This window comes from Lissotriton helveticus, chromosome 4_1 (genome assembly GCF_964261635.1).
Source record: "Lissotriton helveticus chromosome 4_1, aLisHel1.1, whole genome shotgun sequence".
NCBI lineage: Eukaryota > Metazoa > Chordata > Amphibia > Caudata > Salamandridae > Lissotriton > Lissotriton helveticus.
Window position 1 is genome coordinate 637,018,240 of NC_136063.1, and position 27,447 is coordinate 637,045,686.

Sequence of the window (27,447 nt, forward strand, 5' to 3'; positions counted from 1 at the left end):
AACGTCCGTGGCCTGAATGTTTTCCGCAAGGCTCGCCTGATCAATTCACACCTACAGCGCCACAAAGTAGATATATGTCTCTTACAGGAGACGCACTTGCTGCCAGGCTCCGTCTCCAGACTCCAGTCCCGCTACTGGGAGGAATCCCACTCTTCCACTTATTCGTCCTATGCCAGGGGAGTTTCCATTTTGAGGTCCAGATTCGTTTTAGGCTTCCTCTCTCTCAGCGGTGGGCCTTTAAGTGGTGTCTCCCTCCCAACGCCCTTCGGGACACTGTGTTCTGCTCGGACATTCACACGGCGATCACTAATTCTTTTGAGCTCAATGTGGGCTCCGTCGATTCTGCTTGTACCTTATGGGAGGGATTCGAAGTTGTAATCCGAGGTGAGTGTATTTCCAGACAGGCGGGCATCCTTCGTGCTATCCTCTCCACACTGGCAAGGCTTGAGGGGGAAATTAGGGATCTGGATGCTGCCCAGGTGGCGTGTCACGACCCGGAAACGCTTTCGCTCCTCCACCAAAAGCACACCGAATTCTCAGATGAGGCAGGCCGTGAATTGTCCTTTCTTGGCAGAGCGGGTCGGGCGCTTCGGTGAGGGAGACTGCCCGGGACGTACCCTTGCTAAACTTCTACGTCCACCACGCGTAGCCTCCTATATTACCGCCCTCAGCGATGGTGGTCTGGATAGGACCACCTCTCTGGATGGTATTAAATCCCGCTTTATCGATTTTTATTCGCAACATTATTCGGCCGATACTCCTCTGCCATGGGAGGAGTTTGATCAATATTTTGAGTCCATTGCCCTGGTCTGCCTCGAATTACCATCGTAAATTTCTGGATGAGCCCTTTTCTAGGGAAGAAATATTGGCAGCCATAAACAGCCTCCCCGGCAACAAGGCCCTGGGTCTGGATGGCCTGCCCGCGCGTTTTACAAATACTTCGCTGATATCCTGGAGCCGCATCTGGCGGCCATGTTCAACGAGTCTTTTGACACCGGTCTTTTCCTGCGGTCGCTGCGCGAGGCTTTGAGATTACCCTGCTCTTTAAGCCTGCTGACCGTCGGGACTCCCACTGCCCCCTTTCCCTTATTAATATAGACGACACAATTTTTGCTTAATTGATCGCCTCTCGCCTTCTCCTATTAATGCCCACCATCGCCCTTCCCGATCAATCTGGCTTCATACCTGGGAGGGCAACCTCACATAATGTTCGTACCAATTTTTCCGTATTACATCAAATTAACCCCACCTTGCCGGCAGTGGCCGCCCTTCTAGACGCCACAACGGCGTTCGATTCACTGGAGTGGCCCTTTCTTTTTTACATCCTACCGCGTATGGGTTTTAGCTACATCTTTCTGCCCAAGATCAGACTCCTTTATACTAATCCGTCTGCGCGCCTCCGCATTAATGGCCAGGTTTCTGCATCGCCCGCGGCACCCGTCAGAGGTGTCCATTATCGCCCATGCTTTTTGCCATCGCAATGGAGCCTCTGGCCGCCAGGTTAAGTCAGCACCATACGCACAGAGGCATCGGTTTCTCGTCTCGCTTCCTTCTTGTCTCCATGTACGTGGATGATGTCACTCTATATGTCCACCATCCCCAGGACAACCTCAGCCCCTTAGTCCGGGAGATCATACGTTTTGGTGGGCTCTCGGGCATCCAGGTGAATTGGAGTAAGTCCGTTCTGTTCCCCCTGACCGACGCGACTGTCCCTTTCTCACCTGATTTCCCTTTCGAGTGAGCATCCGGCCCAACGCGCTACTGGGCATCTGGCTTAGTGGAGATTTGGATGAGCTGTGGAGGGCAAACTATGGGCGGGCGGTGGACTGGTTATAATCCGGGATTCCCTCGTGGAGCTGACTACCGCTGTCACTGGCAGGCCGTATCGCCATTGCCAAAACGGTGGTTCTTCCTAAATTCCTTTACCTCTTCTTGAATATCCCTATCCCCCTTACATCTCACTTTTTTCGCAAAATGCACTTTCTAATCATCTGGCTTGTTTGGGCGGGTAAACAACTCAGGGTGGCATACGATATCCTTACTCTCCCTATGTCTGCCGGTGGGTTGGGCATGCCTGATTTTCGTATCTATGCCCTATGCGCCCAGGCCAGCTTTTTGCATTTTTGGATCCACCACAACCCCTATCAGCCTCGCGTCACGGTGGAGACCAACTTGGCTTTCCCCCGGCCTCTGTCAACCGCACTCTTCGCGCCCGCGGTACGTCCCTGGGCGGAGGTTGACACGGTTGAGACGCTGCGTTGGGCTTGGTCTTGCGTGCGCCGGCACTCCGGCCTCTCCCTTCTCTCTGCTAACACCATGCCAATTGTTAATCACCCCGATTTCCCTGAGCTTCAGTCGTCCAGCATGTCCCGCCATGCGGCGCGCTGGGGCCTCAGGACAGTGGCGGCTCTGTACCCAGAGAACTCCTTTTACACTCTTCCCGATTCCCCGGAGCTACAAGTTACACTGCTATTTTATCAGCTGTGCGCCATTCGTCGGAAACTGCACCCTACCTTTCCTCGGCCCCCGCCTACCCTTCCAGCTCTAGACTTCATATATTCCTCCTCCTCGCCGGTCCAAGTTACCAAGCTTTACGCTTTCTCCCTGGCGTCTGCCCACATATCCTCTGATTGGGCGCGGGAGGCGTGGATTGTAGACCTGGCTTCGGATATATCGGAGGCCGACTGGCTTTATTGTTGTAATCAAAGTATAAAGCTGTCCCTGAACTATCGGCTCCGCCTAATCCACTTCAAGTACTTGCACAGGCTGTACCGCACCCTTGTGCAGCTCCATCGGCTTGGGCTGTGCTGCCCCTGCTGCGGACTTCGCCCACTTGGCGTGGCTCTGCCCTAATGTTTCCGAATTATGGCTGGCGGTGTGCTCCACCATCTCTAACATTACTGGCGCTGTCGTACAACCTGACCCCCCACCTCCCCCCCCCATACCCCTGTGCCTCCTTGGATTTTTCAAGTTCTGCCCTGATTCCTCTCGCCGCCTCATCTCGATGCTATTCGTGCTCACCAGGTGTAGGGTGGCCATGTGCTGGAGGTGACTACCTGCTCCCAAGGTTGAGAGTTGGCTGGAGGTTGCCTCTCGGTGCCAGACTCTCCTGTCTGAGTTCTGGGACTTAATGCCTGCCAGATCCCGCCCCGTTAACATTTGGGCCCCATTGGTCTTTTACCTTCTCTCCCGTTCCCACCCCAGCGGCGCTTCCTCTCCCGCGCTCCCATCCGGCCCTGGGTCCGAGGCGGCCGCTGGTGTTGGTCAGTCACTGCCCCTCACCCCTTTCCTCTCCACCTGCACTCCTGTTGCTTCAGATTCCCCACTAATTGTGCTTTTTTCATGGGTTCTTCCCCCTCCGGGGGCTAAGACCCTGATACTGTCGGGCTGTGTCTTTACATACCTGATTCACCATGTTGCTGTGAATGTAACCCGATTGTAATTTACCACATATTTTGGAATGTATCTTGTCGCTACGTGCATTGGTGCTGCACGGTGTATTGTGCCTGATGAGTCTTTATTCTTTAATAACGTTGTTTGAAAAATAAAATAAAAACTGAAATTCACCAATTATAGTTATCTTAAGTAACTGGAACGTGTGCCCTACAGTAACTATTATTCGCGCCCCAGCCATGTACAGTTTTCTAATCAATAATTTCATTCCAAATGCTGCAGTGATATTATCAATGATGTCATAGACGTCATGAGTCATGTACTATGAGGGGTAATTAGTGCATAGTGAGGACGCGAGAAACCGTTACCTTGTGGCACGGTTTATAGTTACTTAAGATAACTATAACTGGTGAATTTCTGTGGTTTTTAGATTTTTTTTTTTTTAGAAAAACCTTTATTGTAGCATTCAATATAAATACAAGCATGGGCCTACAACCGCAGGGGCCGGCCGCTAAACAAAATTAAGACCCCCTATATCACAGTACGACACAGCTCATCAGCCGACAACCCTGAGGTCCGGCAGCGGTTCAGGATAGAGCTTGTATTAGAATGCACAACTGAGTCCAGGATGAGACAGAGGTTCCATTTTATATTATTTAAGAAAGGATCAGGTGCCATACAATCAAACAGAAGAATACGGGGGACAGGGCAAGAAACAGGATATGCACGTAAGAACCGCTATAATGGAACATTGGCGCCAAAGCATATGGATCGATGCAAACGACAATACAATATACATTCAATGTTGAGCGCCAGTTCTCAGGGCCTGCCCACCCGGGAATCAGGATATCATAAAAAGCATAAGCACTAAATACAAGTACACGATAAGAATCCGAATGATTCACAAGCTATACTGATCCTTTAAGGAAGAGAAAGGGAAGGAAAGAAAAAGGCCATAGAAATAAAAAAGGCAAAATAAAAAACACTTTCCAACCCCCCACCCCGCACCCCTGCAAATGGCTACAGCCTAACCCCACTAGCAGCGTGCCTGTCGCCCCTAATAACTAAAACCCTAAAAGTAGGAAAAAGAGTGGAGGAGGGCTTATCCGTTTGGGCTCCCAGCCCCTTTAGTCCCCCCGCCAGAAACAGACACCCCCTATCACTAAAAGACCAACGTATGACAACACTTATAGAAAAAATTAGGGGGTACCATAATACACCGCCCAGCCTTTTAGATCAAACAGTTGCAGGTCGAACACCCGTAAAAGCCACTCCAACCCGTCCCGACCTAGTTGATCTTAACCTTGGCCCTTCCGAATCAGCACACAAACCCCCCCCAGCGAGACCCAAAGGCACACAAAGGAGTAATAGAGGAGAAGGGAGTCATCAAGAATCAATCTATGGCGACTCGTAGGCAGGGAGTCCACAAGAACTTCAGACGCAGAAGAACTCTCCCTCCTAGATGGACAGTCCCAACGTATCTTGCCCAGGAGTCGTAAAGTCACCAAGAAAGGAGAAGACGACCACAAAATGAATGGAAAGTCAAGAACAAAAGTCTCCGGGAGGGGAATGCCTTTCGATACCTCCAAAGTCGATAGTGGTGAAAGGTTCGGCAATACACTGACGACCTCGGGAACACCTTCCTCCACGGCACCATCCGATGGTATCAATACTTTCTTCCTCACGGGGTTCTCGCACGGAGTCAAAATGGCCGTGGTTTGAATGGCTGCAGGTTGCTGTTCCAACAGTAAGGCTGGGTCCGGTTCCACCAGGAGCATCTCAGATAGGCGCGTGTCCAATTTGCACAATAAGACATCCACATGTGAATGAAACGCCCTCATTTCTGCCAATATTGACCTCAGCGATGGCTCAAGCACCGTGCGATCCATAATCTCACACCCGACACCAATCACAATCATCTCCCCGGGTGAATCTGGCATCCTCAGGGGGGACAAACAGGATCACGAACGTGCAGATGCGGAGGGTGACCAGTCTTTATTCGCAGCCACGGTCAACCCGGTTAAGGCTGCAGGCCAGAGACCCCGACCCACCGAACCCCGGCAGGCCCAAGACCGGGTCCGCGGGACGGGGACCCCCACCCGCAGCCAACCGCAAGCAGAGTCACTCCTCCATCGATGCTGAGCAATAGAAACGATCGCCGCCAAATTCGGGCTTAAACAAAGCCTCCACTCCGATTGACCGGACCCAGCCTGGGTCTCCCGGCCGATGTTGTTGCACTGCAGCCCGGCTGTGAAAGTACTCGAGGCCCCGGCTTCACTGCTGGAGTAGGCCACAATCTTCAACTCGACGTAACTTCGTCAAACCAGCCGATAAAAGTTCCCGGATTTCACCATCGGAGTGCGGAACAGTTCATGTACACAGAGGCTAGGCGTAAAATCAGGATAATGTACAGGATATTGCGGCGGGATACGGAGTTCGGCGGAGCCGGGAGCCTAAGCAGCCATCTCGTTTGCTGACGTAGCTCCTCCCTTGGTTTTTAGAATTTAAAACGTTACATAGTTGCTGAAAATTTCACCTAACGATAATGTAACTAACCTTTGTTTTTTTCAGTGAACGTCTTTTTTTTTTTTTTTAAACTTTAAGTAATATTTTATTACCATATATAAAGCCAACTCTCAGGGAAATGCTTTGTTCCCCCAACGGGCAGGAACAGCTTTGTGCTCCTGCCAATTAGAGAATATTACATTTTCCCTGCCCGTACTTGCGGACAGTGAAATATATGACGTCCCAGGGGCTGGGGACCCCAGGACACCTTCACTGAGCCGGCCTTGGAGGATAGGCTCTTCGGGGCCATTGTATGGCTCAGAGAGAGGGGCCGTGTTTTGGGACACCTTGTTTTCTCCACTCCCGCTTGACAGTGCACCCCAAAATTTCCATGCACAAACTAGTCAAAATGTAGCACTTAGCAGAAAAGGTTTGTGGAGATTCGTCAAACATCGCCAAAGTTATTAGCAACACAAAAAAGACATATCGTAAGGAAACTCCATCCTAAATATACCTACCCGTTATGTTTGGTTTTTTTATGCCCATAAAAATGTGCTCCTGTCTACTTGCAGGGGTGAAGCGGAGTAAAGCTTGCAGATTACCTGTTTATGTAACTGGCTTTATTCCTTCCAAAAATACACTGTAGGGCAGAAGTAATTATACTGTTCCATATAATGAAGGCAAACCAATACAGTTTAGCATTGCCCATTATCCTCTGGCAAAATATTGATAGCTTAGCATACTTTATAAAGAACTGAGGGGTGTTCTGCGCCCACAAAAAGCACTGTGTGCCTTACTTCAGTACAGGCTTGAATCGTAATGTGGTGTTCCGATTTAGAAGCAAATAAAACAGTGATGGGTGGAATGCTTGAATTATTCTCAGCCACTGATAATTACTCGAGCAGCATTCCAGTCCATTGTTATTTGGGTTGCTATCCACCTCCTATTAAATCCAGCTATATGCAAATCATCCTTGGTCCTGCTCCAGTTGGAACAGACAGGCACAAACTGCTAAGCCGGGCTCTCTCTAGTCCAGAATACAAGCAAACTCAGACCAATTTCGCCCTGATTCGGGCTAGTCAGTCCAATACAACTTGGTTCCAGCGGCACAGTGAGCTCATGACCTGGATCTGGACATACCCTTCACACTTAGGGTGTCACACTAAAGCAAACAAAACAGCAATAAGTGGATTTTTTTTTAATTCTTTATTAGCGACTGCATGACATTATAGTATACAGATCCCCGTATTCCACAGTGTACAATCTTTTCTCATTTTCCTCCCACAACCGATAACTGCAGACTTAAAAAAAAAGAAAAAAACACATCCAAATGCTATGTCATGACATATCTGAGACATGCCGAATCTCGTACGGTCATAAGCTGTAGACCTGGGAGACATTGTACATCCATGCTATGACCTCCCATCATACTTCGTGTAATGTGTCATAGATGCATAACAGTAGTCCTGAAATTCTTAGTCCAAACATGTGTCCCCCCCCCCCCCCCCCAACTCCCTCCACCCCTTCTCGTGCGTCTCCTGGACTCTTCGTGTACCTAGCAACTTGTCCTGACATTAAGCCCCGCCTCAACCTGGCTAACCTATTCATACTCAGCTGACTAACCTGCGCCCTTTCTGGACCTATTCGTTGCATGAGAGCCCCAAACCCACTCTCCACATTTTCACAGCGGAGAGCCGTTCACTTGTGATGGTGCCCACTCCATTTCCTCTACCTCCAATAACATCCGTTCCCAATCCTCTGCAATTGGGTATTTTCTTTTTCCCTTCGCTTCCTCCCTACGCAGAAGAGACCCCTTAGCCCTGCCCCACTTCAGCAAGTCAGCAGCAATAAGTGGAATGCTTGATTTAATCACAGACACTGGTAATTACACAGGCAACATACCAGGTTTAGGATTTGGGCTCAGGGCTCTCAACTGCCCTCCTCCTCTATCTCTTCCCCCCCCCCCCCGCTTTCATTCCCCTTTCCAGCAGTACCTCACCCATTATGATTAGTGCTTCTGAGCTCTTGTCATACAGCAAGCAACCGAAACCTCAATACTTCGGGTGCTTTCACTTTCACAAGCAGCGATGTCAGCGCACTATGGGTGCTGATGATCATTGCTAACAAAAAAGAAAATAGGCTGCGAGGGAGCACCTGAGGGATTCCCCTACCTATGTTGCTCCCATTGTCTGCACTGCAGAGGTACCGGTGAAGGACATCATGCCACCTGCACTTACTGGTAAATAGATTGGAGTGTAGTAGTGAAACTGTAAAAAAAAAAAAAAAAAAAAAGGCTTTCTTCATACTTTGTAATTGTTAATATCCTTTTCACCAACAGAGTTGCTTCACCCTGATCAGTTCTCCTGTTATTGTTTATTGTGAAATATGCACTCTCCGCCCCTGTCATTGTGTCGACTAGTTGTTTTGACTGCAAACATAAATGACTCTAATCACAAAAAATCTGTATCTTTGTGTGTGCGCATAGACCTGCATATAGCTGAGATGATGTTTGTATCTGATACACAAATCCATGATCTGTATACAATGAACATTTATACTATTTATAGATTTTTTTGACATATGTCTACTATAACTAACTCATGGAACGCCGAGAATTCAGATGTCAGAAAATCTGCATTGGTATATTTTATTGGAACTTTTTTCTATTACATGGATTTTTTTAATGAATTCTTTCCACCTCCTAACTTCACCTCTAGAAATGAGTTTGTTCCATGCAGTTTCCTACATGTCCTGCACCATTTATGTTCTTCCTCTTTTGATTATTAGTTCATAATTGTAGAAAAGTTTAGAAAAAGGCCTTGCAAAATGCTTATTGATAACAACAAAGGTACAGCAACTCCATGGGTATTTGCTTCAGTTGCATTGACCACTGACCTGCCAAAATGTGCTTAACTGTGTTCGACTTCCAGAAGCCAGCCTATAGTTAACAATTAACAAAAATACAAGCTGGGGAAAGAGCATATTTGTGTATTTATTTATTATTATTATTATTTAGCAGTTGCAGTTGTTTAAGTGTTGTCTAAATGTATTGGGACAGGTTAATGCTCTCTCCTTCTGATTTTATTTGGAGAGCTGTACTTCCTCGCCATAGCAAATTTTAGCTTCAACAGCACACAAACTCCTCTTATTTAAACTCAAGTGAGACAAAGGACCATTGATATCCCCGTATCTGTCCCTTGTAGGTACTTGGGACTGACTTGTAGGTTGAAGCTCATGATAGGCATTTGGGGATAGTGTATCACACTGTTTTCAAGAGTTGAACAACATGTGGTCACAAAAAAGATGCCTGCTGATAGTCCTTATCAAGACACGTCAAGGGTGAAAGTAAGAGAAATAGATTTTTAAAATGACTATCTGTGCAGTAAAATACAAAATAGAATTATATACACAAAAAGAACTATGAAGGTTCCCTTCCTGAACCCTAAAACATTTTACTATCCCTGTAAACGATCCATCCCTGATCCCTAAATGCCCCTTATCCCCCTCAACAGTACAGCAGTACCCATCCCTAAACCCTAAACATTCAATACTACCCCAAATACTACTCATCCCTAAATCTATAAAAAATACTCACTACCTACCCTTCTATCCTACAGATCCACGAACAATAAATACTCTTTAATACTCCTAAACTCTATCCATTTCTGAACCCTAAAAACACTATCTCTAAACACCACCACCCCCTGAACCCTAAAAAACGCAACCCCTATACAAAACCCTTAATTGCATTGTAACTTACCCCATTGTAGTGGTAAATGTGTTGTAAGTTAGTTGTAGAGATTATTGTGGACAAATTATAATGGTCTCCAACCCTTCCCGTTACTTAGTTTATCACCCCCTTTTAGATAGGATCTCCTGTCTCTTAACCAACTGGCAGTTTGTCTCCTTTGTCGAAATTCTTTTGCACTTCAACCTCAATATTATGGGATAAAATTACCTGGGTACCTGCTGTGAAAGTTGTCATGTTGTCCTTTTTATGCTAGGCTAGTCTTTTTTCTCACAGCCTATTTTGGAGAGGGTGGAAGAGAATAAAATAAAAAAAAGAGACAAGTTTGTTGTGAGGGTAGGTGTTTGGGGTGGATTTTGGCATTTGGTGAGCTTGAATATGTATATAAAGAGAATGACATCTCTGAGACAGGAGCATTGATAAGGTCTTTCTGTTCTAAAGGGTGATCTGCAAAATATTCCATTGGATAATGCGCTGAAACAGATAAATTATTGAATTAATTTAATTTTGACTGTCAATCCTGTATATCTACTTGTTGTAGAAAGTTTTTTTCACAGATTTTCTGAACTGTCTCTCTGACTTACCTTTTCCTCTGATATTACCTTTTGTTTTGTTACCCGATGTTGGCTAACGGCCAATAATATATATAGCTAAATTCCTGCATTTTCCATTTCCAATTTTGTTTGTAACCCCTTAGAATATGCTTGGGTGACTGGCTCTCTCAAAAGCAAAACATTTTCACGACCTTCATCCTGATTGGAGAGCAAAAATAGGATAACAAAGGACTGACTTTCTATTTTGTACTGTCTCTTCTGGTATAAGTCAGACATCATATTCTCTGCTTACTTTGCTTGCTTGATGCAGAGTTATACGCTCTTCGCTACCGCTGTCTTGCTGAAACCTCCCAGTTTCTAATGAAAGTAAGGCACTAGGAAGAAGGCCTTCATGCATGGTATTGAATCATCATAAGCTTGGTTAAGCAATTCTCGAAGGAACAAGAAACCATCTATCAGTACAGTGTCGGAGGTCTCCCTCCCACAGGGACTCCATTTCTTCTTACGCTCCCCAGAGTTCTGTAGTTGTCCACACCCTTGATGCTGATTTCTCTGCAAGTCTTCCACAAGGGTACATGCCCTTTGAAACTAAGCATTCAAAACAATTATGTTTGCTCAAACCCCCATTATTGCTTTGTCTTGAGTGAGATTGTTTACACTGTCACAGCCTTACAATCTACCAACAGGCTGTTGTGCACTCTCTGAAGGTGGAAAATACCAGCAGAAAAATATATCGCCAAACACGACAGGTCAAATAAATTGGCACCGCCTGTCTCATTGTGTGTGTGGGCTTTTTATTGCATGTTGTCAGGTGACCTGAGTCACTAAACAAATTAATAAACGTATTGCCAGTGAGGCATGGAAGATTGACATGCCACACTGACACAAGTTGCATAAATTACATTCCATTGTTAGGTCTTTCATTTATGAAGGATTAAACTGATTACGTGTGTTTATAGTAGTCCTATAGTAGTACTATAGTATAGTCCCTCCGTGCCTTTATAGTAAATATGACATGTAACACATACCATGAGAGCAGTGATGCATAGATAATGCCATACAAGAAATGGTAAATGCAGTCTAAAGACATTAAATGGACCTAAAGAGGAAGGGATCTCCTTCAAGCATCTGATCTGCCATGTACAGGCTGCTGCTTCAGTGCACTATAAAACAAGATAAATAAATCCTGATGGAGCCTATAATATTTTTTAATATTGAGCTACACTTTTTTTTAACTGCTTCCCTCCTTCTACAAGCTTATCCCCAGAATTGTACCTTTTCCAGCGGAGTCTGTGTTTCCAGTGATACCATCAGATGAATATTTGGCTCTTAATCCACCCTTCTTCCTCATGGGCCAATTTTACCTGAAGTCTATCCCAACCGACCCAGTTCTATGTGCTTCCATTGTAAGTAATTCCAGATCGACTGCCAAAAGGTAGTCACAGGACTGTGCCATGTGTTGCAAGCATGAGTAGATGAGGAATAGGGGAGTGTAAATCTCCTTGATCATGTCCTCTAAAGAATAGAATTAACATGGCCTGGCCGCTAAATTCTGCAAACATAACTGAGCTAGCTATACAGATCTATAGGCATCAAATAGCTTGTGAAAGTGGGACGAGGCAAGATGATAGAAGAGTTGTGGCACCTCTTAGAGTATTTATGGAACCCACCGACTCCGGGTCCCCGAATAAAGTGTGCAAGTCAGCATTGTGACACAACCATATACCAGTAGAAAAATAATATATATATATATATATATCTCCAAGGATTCTCCAATACGAAGAAACGTACAACGACACGCCAGGAGTTGCTGTGCTACAAGAATTTATTCGGCAGCAAAAAAACAAACAACGCGTTTCACCTCACGGCTTGTTCACGTATATATATGTGATCACATCTGGGAATCAGCAATGGGCAGTTCTGAATGACAGACCAGGATCAGGAGCTTCTTTGCCGATTAATTGGATATCTATTTCAGTCATTCTCTTTAATTCTGATCAGGATCTATTTATTTAGTAAATAAATGTGTTGTGTTTGTTGCGCTTCGGAATTCTGGAGTGTCTAGCTGCTTTACAGATGAATGTATTTTATTGACAAAGTATACCCCTGGTTTTCAAGACCATGTTGAACCAATATCTTTAACATAAAAAAGTGTGTTTTAGGAAAACTCCCTCCTTTATGATAGTGACTCATTGTAGACACCATGATTCTGGATTTCATTGCCCAAGTCTTGTCTGTCATTATTGAAAATACAGTTATAGCAGCATAATCCTCTTGACAGATCAAGGAATACCATCACCTTAACTTCACGTCTTCCAATTTGGGATTAACTTATTTTCACAGAAAGTGACATGTACTCACCTTAAGAAGCCCATAACAGAAAGGTCTGTCAATACACACATTATTTTATTAGTGAAAAGAGGATGGACCAGTTGCTTCTTCGGATAGTATGCAGTTGTATCCTTGACCAACAACGTAGGGCCGAATGCCACAAGGGCCTATGTATATTGTCTCATGGTATGAGAAGCTCAAGACCAGAAAAAAATAGAAGCCCTACCAAGTGCTTTATCTGCAAATCATCCTCACTGGGATATGCTTTGGTATATTTGTACCTAAACCAATGGACAACTTCATCCTAGCATGGATTTTTATGAGCTCAGTGAGGTGACAATCAAAAATTGTTTTACGCTTCCAATAATTTCAGTCTTATATGGTCGGGTCCGATCAGCAACGTTCTTTTCTGAAATTCACCAGTAGGGTGCCTACAATCTGTTTCGTATACGAAGGGGAGCAGTTAAAGACCTTCTATAACACCTAGTAGGGACATTTCATGATCTGGTTATGCCATTCGGTCTCTGCATTATTCAGTCATGCTTGAGCAGTTGATCAGTGACGCTTACTTTGTGGTGTGTTTAGGCAACATAATTGATCTTCTCTCAAACCAGTCGAGTGGCATAATCTTCCCACGAAAGAAGCCCTAATGGAACTAAGAACACACTTGGTGTATGCACAGTTGGAATAATGCGTATTTGAAAACTATTTGGCCTCGTTGGGCTTACTGGATTGATAGCAGGCTGAAAGTATCCTATCCGTATGTCTCATAGGGAAATAGAAATTGCTAAGCATTTTCTGTGTTTTACAGGCAGCTAGCTATCCAGTCCCTATCAATTATTGTGGGTCCGAACACTGCCCTGGCTCGGAATGCTTTGATGGCGCATGCAAATTAGCCAATGTAACTAGTTAATTAACGTGATTTAATTGATCTAACTTGATTCAAAGTATAATTTATTCTCTTAATTTGATTTTATGTTGGTTCTTATCGCCTTACAAAATTAACTTTATGTTGCAGAGAAGGATTCTCACTGGCATAGCCTGCGGTGCTCACGTCTTTACTCTGTCGCCCTTCCTTACTGACTTAATTTTATGTTCTAAGATTATTTAACACCAGGGAAATAATTTTACTATTGTTACTAATGTTGTTCCGTTACTGTTTTGTTAACACATCAGCTTAAGCAATTGCCTCGGTGCACACAAATGTTAATATTTTAATACAGTGATGCACCATATCTACAGGCAGTGAAAAGATATGTGGCCCAATAACCTGTTATTTAGAGCAATTATACTACTAAACGCACATTCACTCATTTATCACTACAGTGCATGGAGAACAAAACTTATTTATTGGACGACATCTAAATGACTTCCACATTTGTATTCCAAACTGTTCAGAAGGTATTCTAGGGTTCCAAATTTAGTTTTCTCACTCCAAAATAAGATTTCCTAAAGAAATGTTATATATATCTCATTCAGTGCCTTTTCTTCGTTTCGGAGAAATAAGGCCAAATGTGAGTGTCCACAATTCATGTCAAAGTATATATATTTTTCAAAAGGTTTGCAAAGGCCCAACCGAGGATGTTTTGGATGGCAAAAAGTCCTCTTCATGCTGTTAAGAGCATGCAACTTGCCTCAAGTTTTCCATAAAGCTGTAATAATTGTCAACCCCTACCGCTGCAACCCTGCATATGTAGAGAGGCCTTGTTGTCCTAATGAGTGAGACTCGGAGCAGGGTTGGAGGGGTGCACCAAGTACATCTTCCTCTTAGGAGATCGACTATAGTCTTCTCACGGGGCTGTGGTGGACTGACACCATGGGCGGTAATTCCAATTATAGTCATTGGGGCAGGCCATTTTACCTGTCACCTGATAGGGATTGGGCCTACCGGCAGCCCCTGTGTTTTTATGTTGTCTGCCAGTCTGCTGAAATGATTTATTTCGCCCACCCATTCCGGGCATGGTAGTGGCATGTATTTGTTGTATGCAGGTTGAAGAGGCTTGAGGATCAAAAAAGCAAGTTGTACCTAGGATGGAGTGTTAAGGAGAACCCCAGAAATATATATGCATTACAGGACTCTCTCTTCTTAGCCATTCCGTAGGTGGTCCAGTGGTTCAGACAGAGTGTTTAGGAGAGAAAACTCATAGATGCCAACATTTTAAACCGGAAGGTGCGAGATTTTGATAAACAAATCTGAGGAATGTTTTTCCCTATTGACATCTATTGTAGCAGAGGCAATCTTGGGCAGGAGACCGCTAAAATCAAGCCATTTTTGGCATTATAAATCTCAGAGGGTCCCTTTGGAACTATGTTGTTTTCAATTTTCTCTTCCAGACCCATCGTTCTCTGAAAGGGCTACCACCCAAAGGTTAAGAGTTAGTCAAGAGTGAAATTTGCTAAACTGCCCAGAACCAGTCTCATAACTAAACTGCTGGAATGCACAAAATCTGTCTGCAACTTGACCATAAAGATGGGACAGAATGTTTCAATCGATGTGCCAAGATTTCCTGACCAGAAGCCTGGGGTCTCCCACCAGTGGCTACCAGAAGAATCATTTGAGCTCCAGGGCTGGGATGGTGATTGCAGTTTCCTTGCCAGGTTCAGGACCAGGAACCTGGGAAAGATTTGATTAACCTGCCAGAACGGGACTGCCTGCATAGTTCTTCAAGGGAGAGGTCTCAGTGATTGCTGAGAGATGCATTGAAGAAGAGGATGCAAAGGTAACACACAGCTTGGGTAAATCCAAGCAACCTACTACTGTGACATGCAACCAACACCGAAACACTGTAAGTGAGATCCGAGGTCCTGATGTGTCTCACTGGTCGAAGCAACTTTGATACCTATGATTAATGGAGCCCTAACATTGAACTGGAAGCGAATTTCTTGCTGTCAGCTAACACAAGAAATGCTGAAGCGCTGTGGCAACCCACAACCTCCATATACATTCGGACACACCAGAAACTTTAAGCACCTAGTGAAGCCAGGGTTGACCAGAGGAGTGTAATCTCATGCAGCAGCAAGACTCTCATTACTGTGAGCTCTGTTACCCTAGTACACCACCTCTGGATATGTGCTGGTGCTTCTGTGGCTTACTTGAGGTTTCTGGTGCTGGCAAGCAAACGTGAAGCACAACCTTCTTTGGTGCATGTTGGGCCATGGCGAGCACTCACCAATCCCACAGTTCTAATCTACTGATAGTGATGTGCACCAGCACAGCCCATGCAAGGGACAACACAAATGCAACCAGGACAGAAAAAGTACTGGGATATTGTTCCCTGATAGGAACAGTACATATTAAAGTGGGACTTAATATTTGGAGTAACCAATGCACCTTACCCATAAAGATTGTCTCCAGTATACCATATGCATAATTGCCTTTAGTACCCTGATTTACTGTCTTCTGCTTATTGCGTTCAGTCACTTTTATTTTTCATGTGTGCACAAGATTAAAGTACATGTTTTTTTATTAAAAACCAAATTACTTGCTGGCAAGTGATTTATTAATTGTCATTTGCTATCTGTAACCCAACACCACAATATGCCTTGCACTGCTAGACTCCACTACCGTGAGAGTCTAGTGCTAAAACAGGTGTACTTGGTGATCAGTATTGGGTCAAATAGAAGCGTTTGTCCCTAGACACCAGTGGTAAATGGCTGTGAATCTCACAAACTGGGTCCATCATCCCCAGACTGCAACAATTAGTGGCAGCAATGGGATTTACTAGATTTCTCCAAACCTGAGAAACCTGTCCCTAGTTGAACATTGAGATGGACGGATGAGTGCTCCAAGGTCTAAGGATAGGAACATTTTCATTAATTTCACAATGTATCAATGGAATGGACAGGCCATTGGGAAAAAAGGAGAAGACTGCAGGAAACTCTTGGGTGGTTCAGTAGTGAATACCCTAGAGCAGTGGTTCCTAACGTTTTGGCTTCTGTGGACCCCCACTTGATCATTACTGGAACCCTGGGATCCCCCACTGAATCATTATTGGAATCTGGGGACCTCCAGAATTCAGGCAAAGTTGAGGTTAAATGGTCATTGCTCTCCGTTCTGTCCTTGGCTATTCTCCCTGTCCCTGTGACTCATCCCCTATTGGGGCATTGCTTCGTCCAGGCTGGAGAGGTCCTCTAGCAGACTACCTCTTGGGTATGTCTAGGGTATCTATTCTATGTTAAGGAATCTGCGGCTAGTAGTCTCTATCAGATGTATGAGTTACTTACCTTCGGTAATGATGCATCTGGTAGAGACAATTCTAGCAGCAGATTCCTTCACGACCCGCCCTTCCTCCCTGTTCTGCGAGGGCCCTCTTGGTCTTCTGCACTCTCCTGCCTCCGGGTGGTTGTCTTTTGCAAGTGCATTTTCTTACTCCCTCCTTCGGGGGATGCTCGCCTTGTTGTTGCTCCATTCTTGACTTTTATAGGCACTTCTGTGTACCTGCACCCTGGTCTCCAGTGTGGGGTTCGCTCATGCTTCTTCTTCCCTTTGTTACTTGCACTTCTTTCTTTGGCAGTCCTTGTAGTTGAGGTGCTTTGGCTGGTCTCGACCTTGGCTTTCGGGAGACTTCTTCCTGCTGGTATTGTCGGACGTTGAATGGTCATTGCTCTCCGTTCTGACCTTGGTGTCCCTTTCTTTTCCGGCCAGTGGCTGCAGACTTCTTGGTCTGCTGTTTATTTTCGCATGCTTCTGCCCCTGGGAGGCTGTTGTATTTGTTTGTAGGATTGCTTTCCAGTAGCGGTGCCCTGTTCTTTCATTCCAGATCTTGGTACCTCAGTACCTGCTTCTATTGTGGATGGTTCTGTTCCTCACCATTGTTTCTTTCCCTTCTGTTTAGCGGGCTTTTTCGCACACTGTTCCAGTATTCTCACAGTTTTTGTTAGTGATGGCTCCGCGTTGTGGCGCGTAAAATTTCTCTGAAGAAAACTGACGTAGGTGCACAGGGGTGGGACTTATGTATCCTTGCTGACGTCACGGACGCGGAGGACGTCAGGGCGAGTCACGTGGTGCCGTCCCCCCGGTGCGCAGGGCTGCTGTGGCCAAAAGTTTTCCGGATCCAGTCTCATGCCTGGGGATAATTGTACTTTAAGAAATCTGCAGCTAGAATCGTCTCTACCAGATACATCGTTACCGAAGGTAAGTAACTCGTACTTCTAGGTAACAAAGTAGTATAATATGTTTTTTTTTCCAGAACCTTTATTTTTCATTTAAAAAAATAATAGGGTGGGTGTACAGGTGCGAGCAGACAGCCCTCGAAAATTCGAGCACAAGACAACGGAAAACATAATGACCGTGGGCTCAGACCAATTTGGGTGCCAACAATCGTATACCAAGGGACTTGACACAATTGCATCACAAACTCCCGCTCTCCTCTACATCTGCCCCCCCCCAATCACTCGCATCCAAACCAGGTTGATCGCCCTTGACAACCTCAGCAGTTAAGAGTTCTCTGCAGAGTTCCCTCCACTGTAATATGTTTAATACTAAAAGTTGCAGATGTAACCTCTATCACCAATGTGTCTTTTAGCAATATATTAACAGTATCTTGTGAAATTAATGTGAACTTTGTTTGGTGTAAACGTAATCGTACTACACTGCTTAAATTAAGAATCTTTACTTTCTAGTAATGTAAACCAATTTTATTCTCACTCATTTCTTCTCATTACTGTTATCACATGTGCGCAGAACTGAGCCCAACTTGGAGACACCCAGCCCACGAGAGAGCCGAGCTGGAATGCAGCATCGAGAGGTTATTCACGGGCTACAGTAGGGCGAAGCGCAGCCGAATAGCGTTTTAGAACAGATATGGCAAATCCGTGTCCATGCAGGAACCTGTGAAAGTGAAAGCGCACCATGCGCGTGTTCTGCTAAAACGCCGGCGACCCGTACGTGCACTTCCACGCTGGAACCTGGGAAAGTGAAAGCGCGTCATGTGCGCATTCTGCTGAAATGCCGGCGAGCCCGTGCACATCTCTCGCCTGTCCGGGCGCGTGCACAGCTCCTGTCCCCCTTCCGAACACAAAACCGACGACAATAGATCTCGCCAAGACGTGCAGTGCATGCGCTGCATCGCTAGACGAGACCTACAAAACATGTCCTTTTTTTAAGGGAAGACAATTTCCTTATAGGAAACGAAGGGCTGCTAATCTTGTTTGAAATGTTTCAGTGACTGGACACTGTACCTCCCCCTGAAATGTGTGCCTCTTTTCTCAAAGGGGAAGGGGTTGAAAGGGAACCTCAGTGTACCAGCTCTGAGGGGACTTCCCCAGCTACCAGTGGAGCGAGACAATTGGAAGGGCAGGGTTAAAGCACATTGAGAAGGAGCAGACGAGCCCTCCTAGCAGCTACGGTGGTGTCTGGGGTCCTACATTGCAGGTGCTTTGTCATGGGCATGTCCCTCCTTGAGTTACATGTGCTCAGCTATTTGTTTGTGACACTTTATTCGGCACATAAATAGCTATAAAAGGTACATAAATACAAGAAAACCTACATAAAAGGCATACAAGAAGTAATAACCAAATTACATCAGCATTTAAAAGAATCTGCAATTGGAATCCACCATATGCACTAAGCAAGTTAAATCTTCTTTCCCACTACATTCCCCAATAAACCCGATCATCTCATGCTGCCTCTCACAATCCGTCATAAAACTATTAAATCACACCCAGAGGTATAAAATAAGCTAATATTACACTGAACCATCCATTGATTTCCGGCATCTCATCGCTGCTTATTCCCTGCACTTTCTGAACCTCAAAGACTTTAAATCGGCTTAATAAGTAGAACAAAATACAATTTGACACAAAAACATTAAGTACATCGCAGTCTGCAGGGACAGACCAGTGCCGACTACCCAAGAGACCAGAAGTTAAGCTATTAATCAGTGCTTAAAACACATGATTCCTATAATTTACGATTGGTTTATATTATGTTCTACAGTGTGACAATCAAGCCTCTGTGAATAAATCTGTAATGCTTTATCAAGCCTGACTTCATTTTTACATTGGCTTGTTATTAATTTCTGTGAGTTTCTAGCCGGATGATACATGTGTGTCTTTTTTGTTCATATTCAAAAGAACATACAATTGTAGAATTAAAATAATTGAAAGGGCATCGAACCACTTGTCAGTTTTTGCCACTAAGTTTTCTAAACCGCAATGAGATTGTTATAAAAGTCTAGCACAGAAAGTGAAGGGCAGAGAGGAATCTTCATGGCAGGCGGTGGAGCGTTGCCCCACTTCCTTAAGCAGTGAAAAAAAAAGGAAAAATAAAATAACTCCCATTATTATCATTTTATTTGTTCCTGCTACGGCATCTCAGCAGGGCGGATCTGCTCTGCTCTCAAAGAAGGGGGGGGCGGGGGGGGGGAGTGGTGGGCATTGGGGACGGCCAAACATTCATGCGCACTTTGCATTTTCTCCATGCAAGCTGCATTACAGCCTGCATGGAGAATATGTCCAGTCCCTCATTCCCTGGCTGAGCGCTGGAACACGGTGCTCTGACCAACCACAATGCTGCATTGTAGCGTTGTCATTGGCAATGGGGAGCCTGGTAGCCGGAGTGCTTCCTGTTTCCACAGAAGAAGCCAGGACAGGAAGAGGACGGAGGAGAAGCGGCGGCGATCGTCCAGCCAGCCGGAGGTAAGTGGTTTTTTGTGTGTTTTTGTTTAAACCCTATTTCCCCTCTTCCCCGCCTGCTGCTGCTGCTTCCCAGGAGCAGCCGCCACTGACGCCAGGTGACTCTGGGATAGGTCGTGCATCATATCTCCAGTTCATATTGAAGGATAGCAGAACAGGAGGCACTTGGCCTTCGTGTGCTGATTTATCAGTTCAGCCAGTATGTGGCATGAGAATAGCAGTCCTTGCTAATTCTTTGAGCAAAGACCGTCATTGTTCCAAAAAGGTATCTAGGCGTGTATCCTTTCTGAAACTCATAATTGGTTTTATTTTCCGTTTATCTAGAAATTCCCACATTTATCCATGTTCCTTATTTGGGAGCAATGGAAAAGTGTGTTCAGTGAGTCGATGCTACCGATGCTTGGGAGCAGCCAGCGTTACTACACATTCTTCCAGCCCGTCAATTGGCTGTATTACATTAGGTTTTTACCCGCATGCTTTTTAATATGTAGGGAAATATTTTACAACAGCGGAGGCATTGGGTTTCCCAAATCCAACAGTTGCCCAGCCTGGTGCATTCAGTTAAATTGTATGTGGCAAACTTTATAAATTGCGACAGTTAGTCTACAGCGGAATGTGAATCCGAAAGCCTTGTCTGGTACAAAATCTCACTGTGTGATTGGTGGCAGATCGCAATGAGGTGGTATGTCTATCCTGGTGATTTTTGATCACTTGTACCATGATTTTCAGGTTTGCATAAATGATTCTCTATATCATTAAGTCAGTTGAAAGAAAGTGTTTAGGAAACATGATTAAAACGTATGGACCTAAACAGGCACGATGTGGCAATCAAAACAATATGTAGTCATACAAACAATGATTTATAATAGACAACAATACAGTATTCAAAATTGTATTTATTTTTCTATTTCATTTAAACTATTAAGCAAAATGTATACATCTGATAAAAATGTCCAATATTTGTAGTACTTCTGTGCTAATGTATATTTGGGCGTCACAGTTAGTAAAGTTCAATAACAACTTTCAAAATTCATCAAATCAAAAAGGCATATTTAGAAAAAAAGTTCAATCAATGTTAACATGGCTAGAAGTTTTAGTAGTTGCTACGCGCGTTTCGGCTATCAGCCTTCATCAGGAAGCCATGATGTGAATTCAAAAAAACCTAAACAAAACACAAATAACCAAAAATCCACATCAGTGTCATACTACAGTCATAAATACATAGTTAAAAACATATCATATGAATAATACAATATTTACAATAAATTCATCAATAAAAACTGCTAGTTATAGCAACATATTGTCAAACAGATAAACTGTCACCCAAAGCGCCAGGATACCCGTTGGGTGACAGTTTGCGCTATACAAGTACGCAATACAATACAATACAATACATATTCTAAACAGTCTCACAGATAGCGACCCAGAAATGAAAGGGTCGGTGGCATTTAATAACTAACACCGTATATCCATCACCATGTGACTTCCTATAACAATGTCCTATGCCTATTCAACTTTGAATTAGAAGAAGAAAAAAGGCAAACAAAATCAAAAGAAGAGATAACAGAAAAAAGAGAAGAAATAGAATATATTCACTGATATCATATTATCCTAAAGGTCCGAAGATACTATAGTGCAGACCCAGAGTTTGCATCCTTATATTTCTACTGGTTAAAAAAGCAAGCGATGTACTCTCAGGCAGAAAAAATATAAGTGGCTGACCATGATGACCAATTGTTAGAATGACAATTGACTCTAATAATGAAATGCAGAGCTGAAGACTGCGTTTATATATTTCTACTAGTTATAGAGGCATTAAGTGCACTCTCAAACAGGAGAAATAAATTGCTCACCAGGATGATAAGTTCCTAAAAAATGGCATGTGACTTTAATGATGTGCAACCTCTCAATGCTGAAACCCACGATTGCATATATATTTATAAATATAGTGATACTTAGTTCCTTATAGTAGTATTAATCAAGGAAAACAAATATTGAGATCTGGACAACCACCATGTAATAATTCAACAAAACATATTTGGTATTTGTTATCCATTAGCTTAGTCTAGAGTAAGTTCATGCAAATGTGGCTGTGTTTAATCATATGGGTAAACGTTAAGGACAAATGGTAATGAACATTTACCCTAATTATTCTGTTTGTGCCCCATTGCACGGCGATGTAGGGGGGCCAATAAATAGTGTTGTTATTTCTAAAGAAATGTGGGTACTCTAGATCTCAAATTTATTACAATGTGTGACAATTAGTAATTTCAAACTAGATGAACTCCCAACACAACAAGGACAACCATCTGTGTAAATGACCCTTACCATAAATGTGGTGTCTGCACTGTGAATTTGTTCTTATAAAAGACCAGAACGATACGGTAAAGGGGCCCGTAGGGCACAAAGACAGCAAGGAGATATGCCCTTGAAAAGATATAAACAAGTTTGTAACAGTTGTGGAGTTACAGGAAAGACTGTTACCTTGTACATGTAATTGGTGAACGTCGGCTTACCAATGAAATCGAATATATGCAACGTTGTATTGTAAAAAGTTCGTTTCGATGGAAGGAACTTAACGAGTTGCAGATGGATGGCAGGGGACCCCCGTAAATCGCCAAAGCAACGATGATCTGGGTCGTTATCTCCTTAAAAGAGAGAACAAAATGGCTGAAAAATAGCTGTCTAAGCACTCGCAATTTCTTTGAATTATAAGAGCCGCCGTTATATTACAATTTTACTATTTGAGCATTCGCTTACCGAACTGATGGAGAGTGTGTGACGTATTATTCAAACACGTCCGGTTGCCGGGTATTAAATGAGGCCCAATTGGATCACTCGAACCCCCTGTCAGCCGCTTCGTCCCTGATATGGGCCGTTATCCCCTTAAAAGAGAGAACGAAATGGCTGAAAAATAGCTCTCTGAGCACTCACGATTTCTTTAGATTGTAAGAGTCGCCGTTACATTGCAATTTTGCTCTGAGCTTTCGCTTACCAAACTGATGGAGACAGAGTGACGTATTATTCAAACACGTCCAGTTGCCGGGTATTGAATGATGACCAAATAGGTCTCTCGAGCCCTCTGTCAGCAGCGACGTCCCTGTTGGTGGTTCGGATTGTGTCGAAAATTCGAAAAAGGAGCTCCGCCCCGGAACTGGGCCAGCCACAGAGGAGGCCAACCATTCCGCACTGGCTTTTAACCCCGGTTCTCGGAAAAAACCCTGCGTCATGTGCAGGAAGTGAAAACTCCTGGTCCCGGAACCACTTAAAGGAATACCTCACGAGGAAGGCTAAATCTGTGGCGGCCATCTTAGAAGGTGTTTCAGTAATAGAGTAAATGCCCATATCGGTGTATAAATGTAATTATGGGTCAATTACATAAACCTGTAACGTAAAAATAGATTTGAGAAATAACTAAAAATGAATATAAAGAACAGGGGCGTGTCCGTCAGTATTGAAGTTTCTGTTTACCAAATTTGTTATATTTGAAATTGCCATACAGGCTGGAAATAGTCTTCATATGGAGCCGCAATGGTTATTAAAGAAAATCTCAGGCTCTAAGTCAACGTATATATTTGTAGTTGTAACGGACCGTAATACTTTCAGTAATTGCAGGATTCAGCCACAGTTATATTTAAGGACTAGATCCTAAGGGATCTAATTATTCATTCCTGTAAGATAAGTATTCAAGATAAAAATCCAATATACCTCTCTGCATTTACGTATTTTCGTACTTGCAGTACCTAAGGTAGTTCGAATTTTTTGCAGGATCAGCCAACGTATGTCATCGACACTTTGCTTGGCCTCCAAATAGTGTTTCACCAAAGGGGCTTGTACTTTGTGTGCGAATGGCTGACCTGTGTTCAGACAATCTGGTGGACATCATGCGAGCTGTTTCGCCTACATAGCCTTTATTGCAAGGGCATACCAACAAATGTTGGTTGTTCTGCAATTAGTCAAAATTTTGGCTTGTATGTTCACGTTATTGAAGGAAAATTGCCTAGTTTCAATGGCAAATTCACAAGCCATACAAGATAGGCACTTGTAGTTACCGATTGGTGGGAGTTGCCCAGTAATAGATGTTTGCACGAAGTGTGGTGATTTAGTCTGCATCCTAGAACGTACGACGAGATCTTTAAGATTCTTGTTTTTCTGGTACGCATATACTGGTTTTGGCAACATGCTATTTTTTGGCCTGGTGGCATTTAGTATATGCCAGTTCATGTTGATTATATGCCGCAACTTGGCATTCATGGTTGAATGTCTGGTCAAGAATACCAATCTCGGATTGGGCTCTTTGACTTGTGTCGTAAGTAAGTGTTGTCTATCAAAAAATCTGGCCAGTTTGTAGGAATCACGAATGAGACGTTTAGGGTAACCACGTTTTAGGAACTTGGTTTTCATATCTTCACCTCTTTTGTAAAAATCCTGAACCGTGGCACAATTTCTGCGCAAGTTTTGAAGCCTGATCTTTCTAAAGAAGATCATAAGATCTTTGAAGAGTTCGAATTTATTAATGGTATAATGAGAGACAAAGGAAAGGCCCTTAGTCATTAATGTTTCCGTGGCTAGATCTAATGAATTACTACTCAAATTAAAGATAGGGACCTCTCTCAATCTCGCCAATACAGCGCTACATCATCAAGGCCATAATTATTCGTGGGTTTCGCCACGGGCGGGGTTTGTGCTTGTGTGCACGTACTGGAAGCGGGGGTGTGGGTTTGGGGGGATGGGGATGAGTATTACGTTGATGGTGAGACTTTTGCTGTACATGAAAAAAATATGGAAAACAAAGTAGCGTTGCTGTGTGCTTGCCCTCTGGGGCTCAGCGCATTCAATTTAGTTATAGCGCACAAATCATTCATGTGTAGAAAAATGTTGTCTCCCGGGCTTTTCTTTATTTCTTTTCTGCAACAAGTATTACACTTCTGCACTAACAAAAAGAACCACTCTACACCCGTACAATTACAACTATACAGCGCAACACCGTTATAAATACACAATTACACCACTCTATATAGTACACCTCTGCAAGTGCACAACTGCACATCGACTCTTTCAAAGCAATATGCAGATTCACGGATTCTTCAGCCCTACAAAGCCAACACTTCACACCTACATGAGCAGTACAAGTCTGCAACAGTGAATCTAAAACACTATTACTCGGCTGCACGTATCTGAATACTAGAGACCCCACCGCAAATTTAACATCCGTTTAAAATTTAAGGCAATACTTGGCTTGGTACAACAGTAAAAGTACAACTGCACAGTTATGATACAGCTGCAATAGTAGTCAGGTATAAGAATATACCTGTAAGAATGCAACAGCAACACTAAAACTACGACCACAATCCTCCAATTACAACAACAAAATTAGTGAAACATTGAGATTAGAGCAGCATTTTCATCCTAGCTTCAATAGTCCGTGATTTCCTAAACCCCAATGTTCCTCCCGAGCCAGATACATGCATACCACTCTGTAATGCACTGTTGCTGCGGTTAAAAGATAACTCAGTGAGGCATTTCTTTTAAATTAATGTGTTGTTAGTGTTGATTGTATATAGTAAAAGAATTTTCTTTCTTTATATTTTTCAGAAAAGTAAGGGGGTCGTTGAAAATCTGTTCAAAATCACTTATTTTTGAGCCAGATGAAGTTTCTAGACCCATAATTAAGGTAAGGCTAGGTTGCCTTTGCATATTTATAGTGTGTTAGTAATGCTTGTCCATCTTGAACTTTAAACTGCTTTTAATCCGAACTGATGCACACACCCTGCCAAAGAGCATCGTCCCACAAAACATAGTGTAACAATCCGTTACTGATATATATTTTTTTTTACAAATAAGGCATTCTGGGAGTTTGTGTAGGTATATTGGGATGATGCTTTGGGCAGGTTGTCTTAAGTGTTGGGCTTTGAGAAATGTGCCCAACAGGTCTATTTTTTCCTTTGTAAGACCTATTTAATTCTCGTTTCTCATATTTTAGTACAGTTGGTGCTGATACTAATCAATGTTGGTTTTGCTAAGTAGCTGGACAGGTGCATCTCTGTGCTTTCTTACTTACCACTGCTGTTCTTGTGGCTTTTCTTTTTAACCATGTATATTCAAATGCTGTGTTCCCCACCATGGCCGTATTCCTTGTTCTGACTCCTGCTTTCCCATAACATGAGGTATCGTGTTCTAACTTTTGCAGACCTAGAACTTATTGGCTTACTGTAAAACATGCAATTCAAGGAAAATGTGCATTGTGTCTTCAGAGTTGCATGGACCCTTACCCTTGATTTGCCTTCAACGTCCTTGTGGCACTGAAGTCCGTCTAGAGAGCCGCTTTCTTTCCTAAAGCAATTTCTAAACTGCCACTCCAAGGGCTAGGAATTCTGGATTTACTTCAAGTTGATAATATTGTAGTTTTGTTGGTGGAGCAGGGACTTCTTATCCTCATCACATTAATCTTTAGCAGGCAACCATGTGGTTTCAAAGGAAACCAGGAAAAGGAAATCTGAGAGGAATTTGGCTTCTGGATACTCATCACTGCATTCAATGGTAGGGGGCGTTTAACTGTTAAACCCAATGATATTGATAAACATAGTGACTCAAAGTCCCCAATTTGAGCAGCAGAAACATCCTTAGTGACAAACAGCTATTAATGAGGTCAATTTTTTTCCTAATATTTTTTGTTTCAAAGGCTTGCGGATTTACTCAGTCCCATTTTAACCTAATTCTTTTGTTTGTATTATATTCAATAGGAGGAACATGAAGTTTCCCATCTCGATCTTTGGTTTTATGTTAAAGTGTGCTATTAGGGGATTGTGATGACTTGCACAATTTGAAGATATCCTAAAATCTAAGATCAAACCGCTGTAATCGCTAGTTATTAGTATATTCTCAATTGTGCTCGAATTCCCTCCTCCCACAAAAGAAGGACAATAAGCAGAAGTATCTTTTACACAGTCAAAATCGGGGAGTAAGTAATTTGAGATCACAATGTTTTTTAAAACGTACCCATAAACAATATGTTTAAAATGGGTCATTGGCAGGCCCACCTTGTTTTCCAACCCACATACATGCGAGCACAGACCGAACAATTAAAGTCCCCTACCAGTACGACACAACAGGTAACTTGGGGTGTTTGCCTTAATGATCCCCTCATTTAGCTTATCAACGACTTGTGTGTTACGGTGATCAAAAATGTTAGGACCAAAATTCACAATCATGAAGTCTACAGTGCCCAATCCAGTGAATAACAACAATTGGTACCACGGGGTGGAATTTAGGGGATTCATT

At 43.5% G+C, this 27,447-nt stretch overlaps 1 protein-coding gene across 2 annotated transcripts in view; it reads left to right on the forward strand.

The window, feature by feature from the left end:
• NSMAF (neutral sphingomyelinase activation associated factor) overlaps positions 1–27,447 on the forward strand; it is a 610,455-nt gene that overhangs the window by 92,776 nt on the left and 490,232 nt on the right. For both annotated transcript variants that reach the window (XM_078687269.1, XM_078687268.1), the window contains exon 3: positions 25,762–25,840. In XM_078687269.1, coding sequence (XP_078543395.1) covers positions 25,762–25,840 — 79 coding nt within the window. The remainder of the gene's footprint in view (positions 1–25,761; positions 25,841–27,447) is intronic.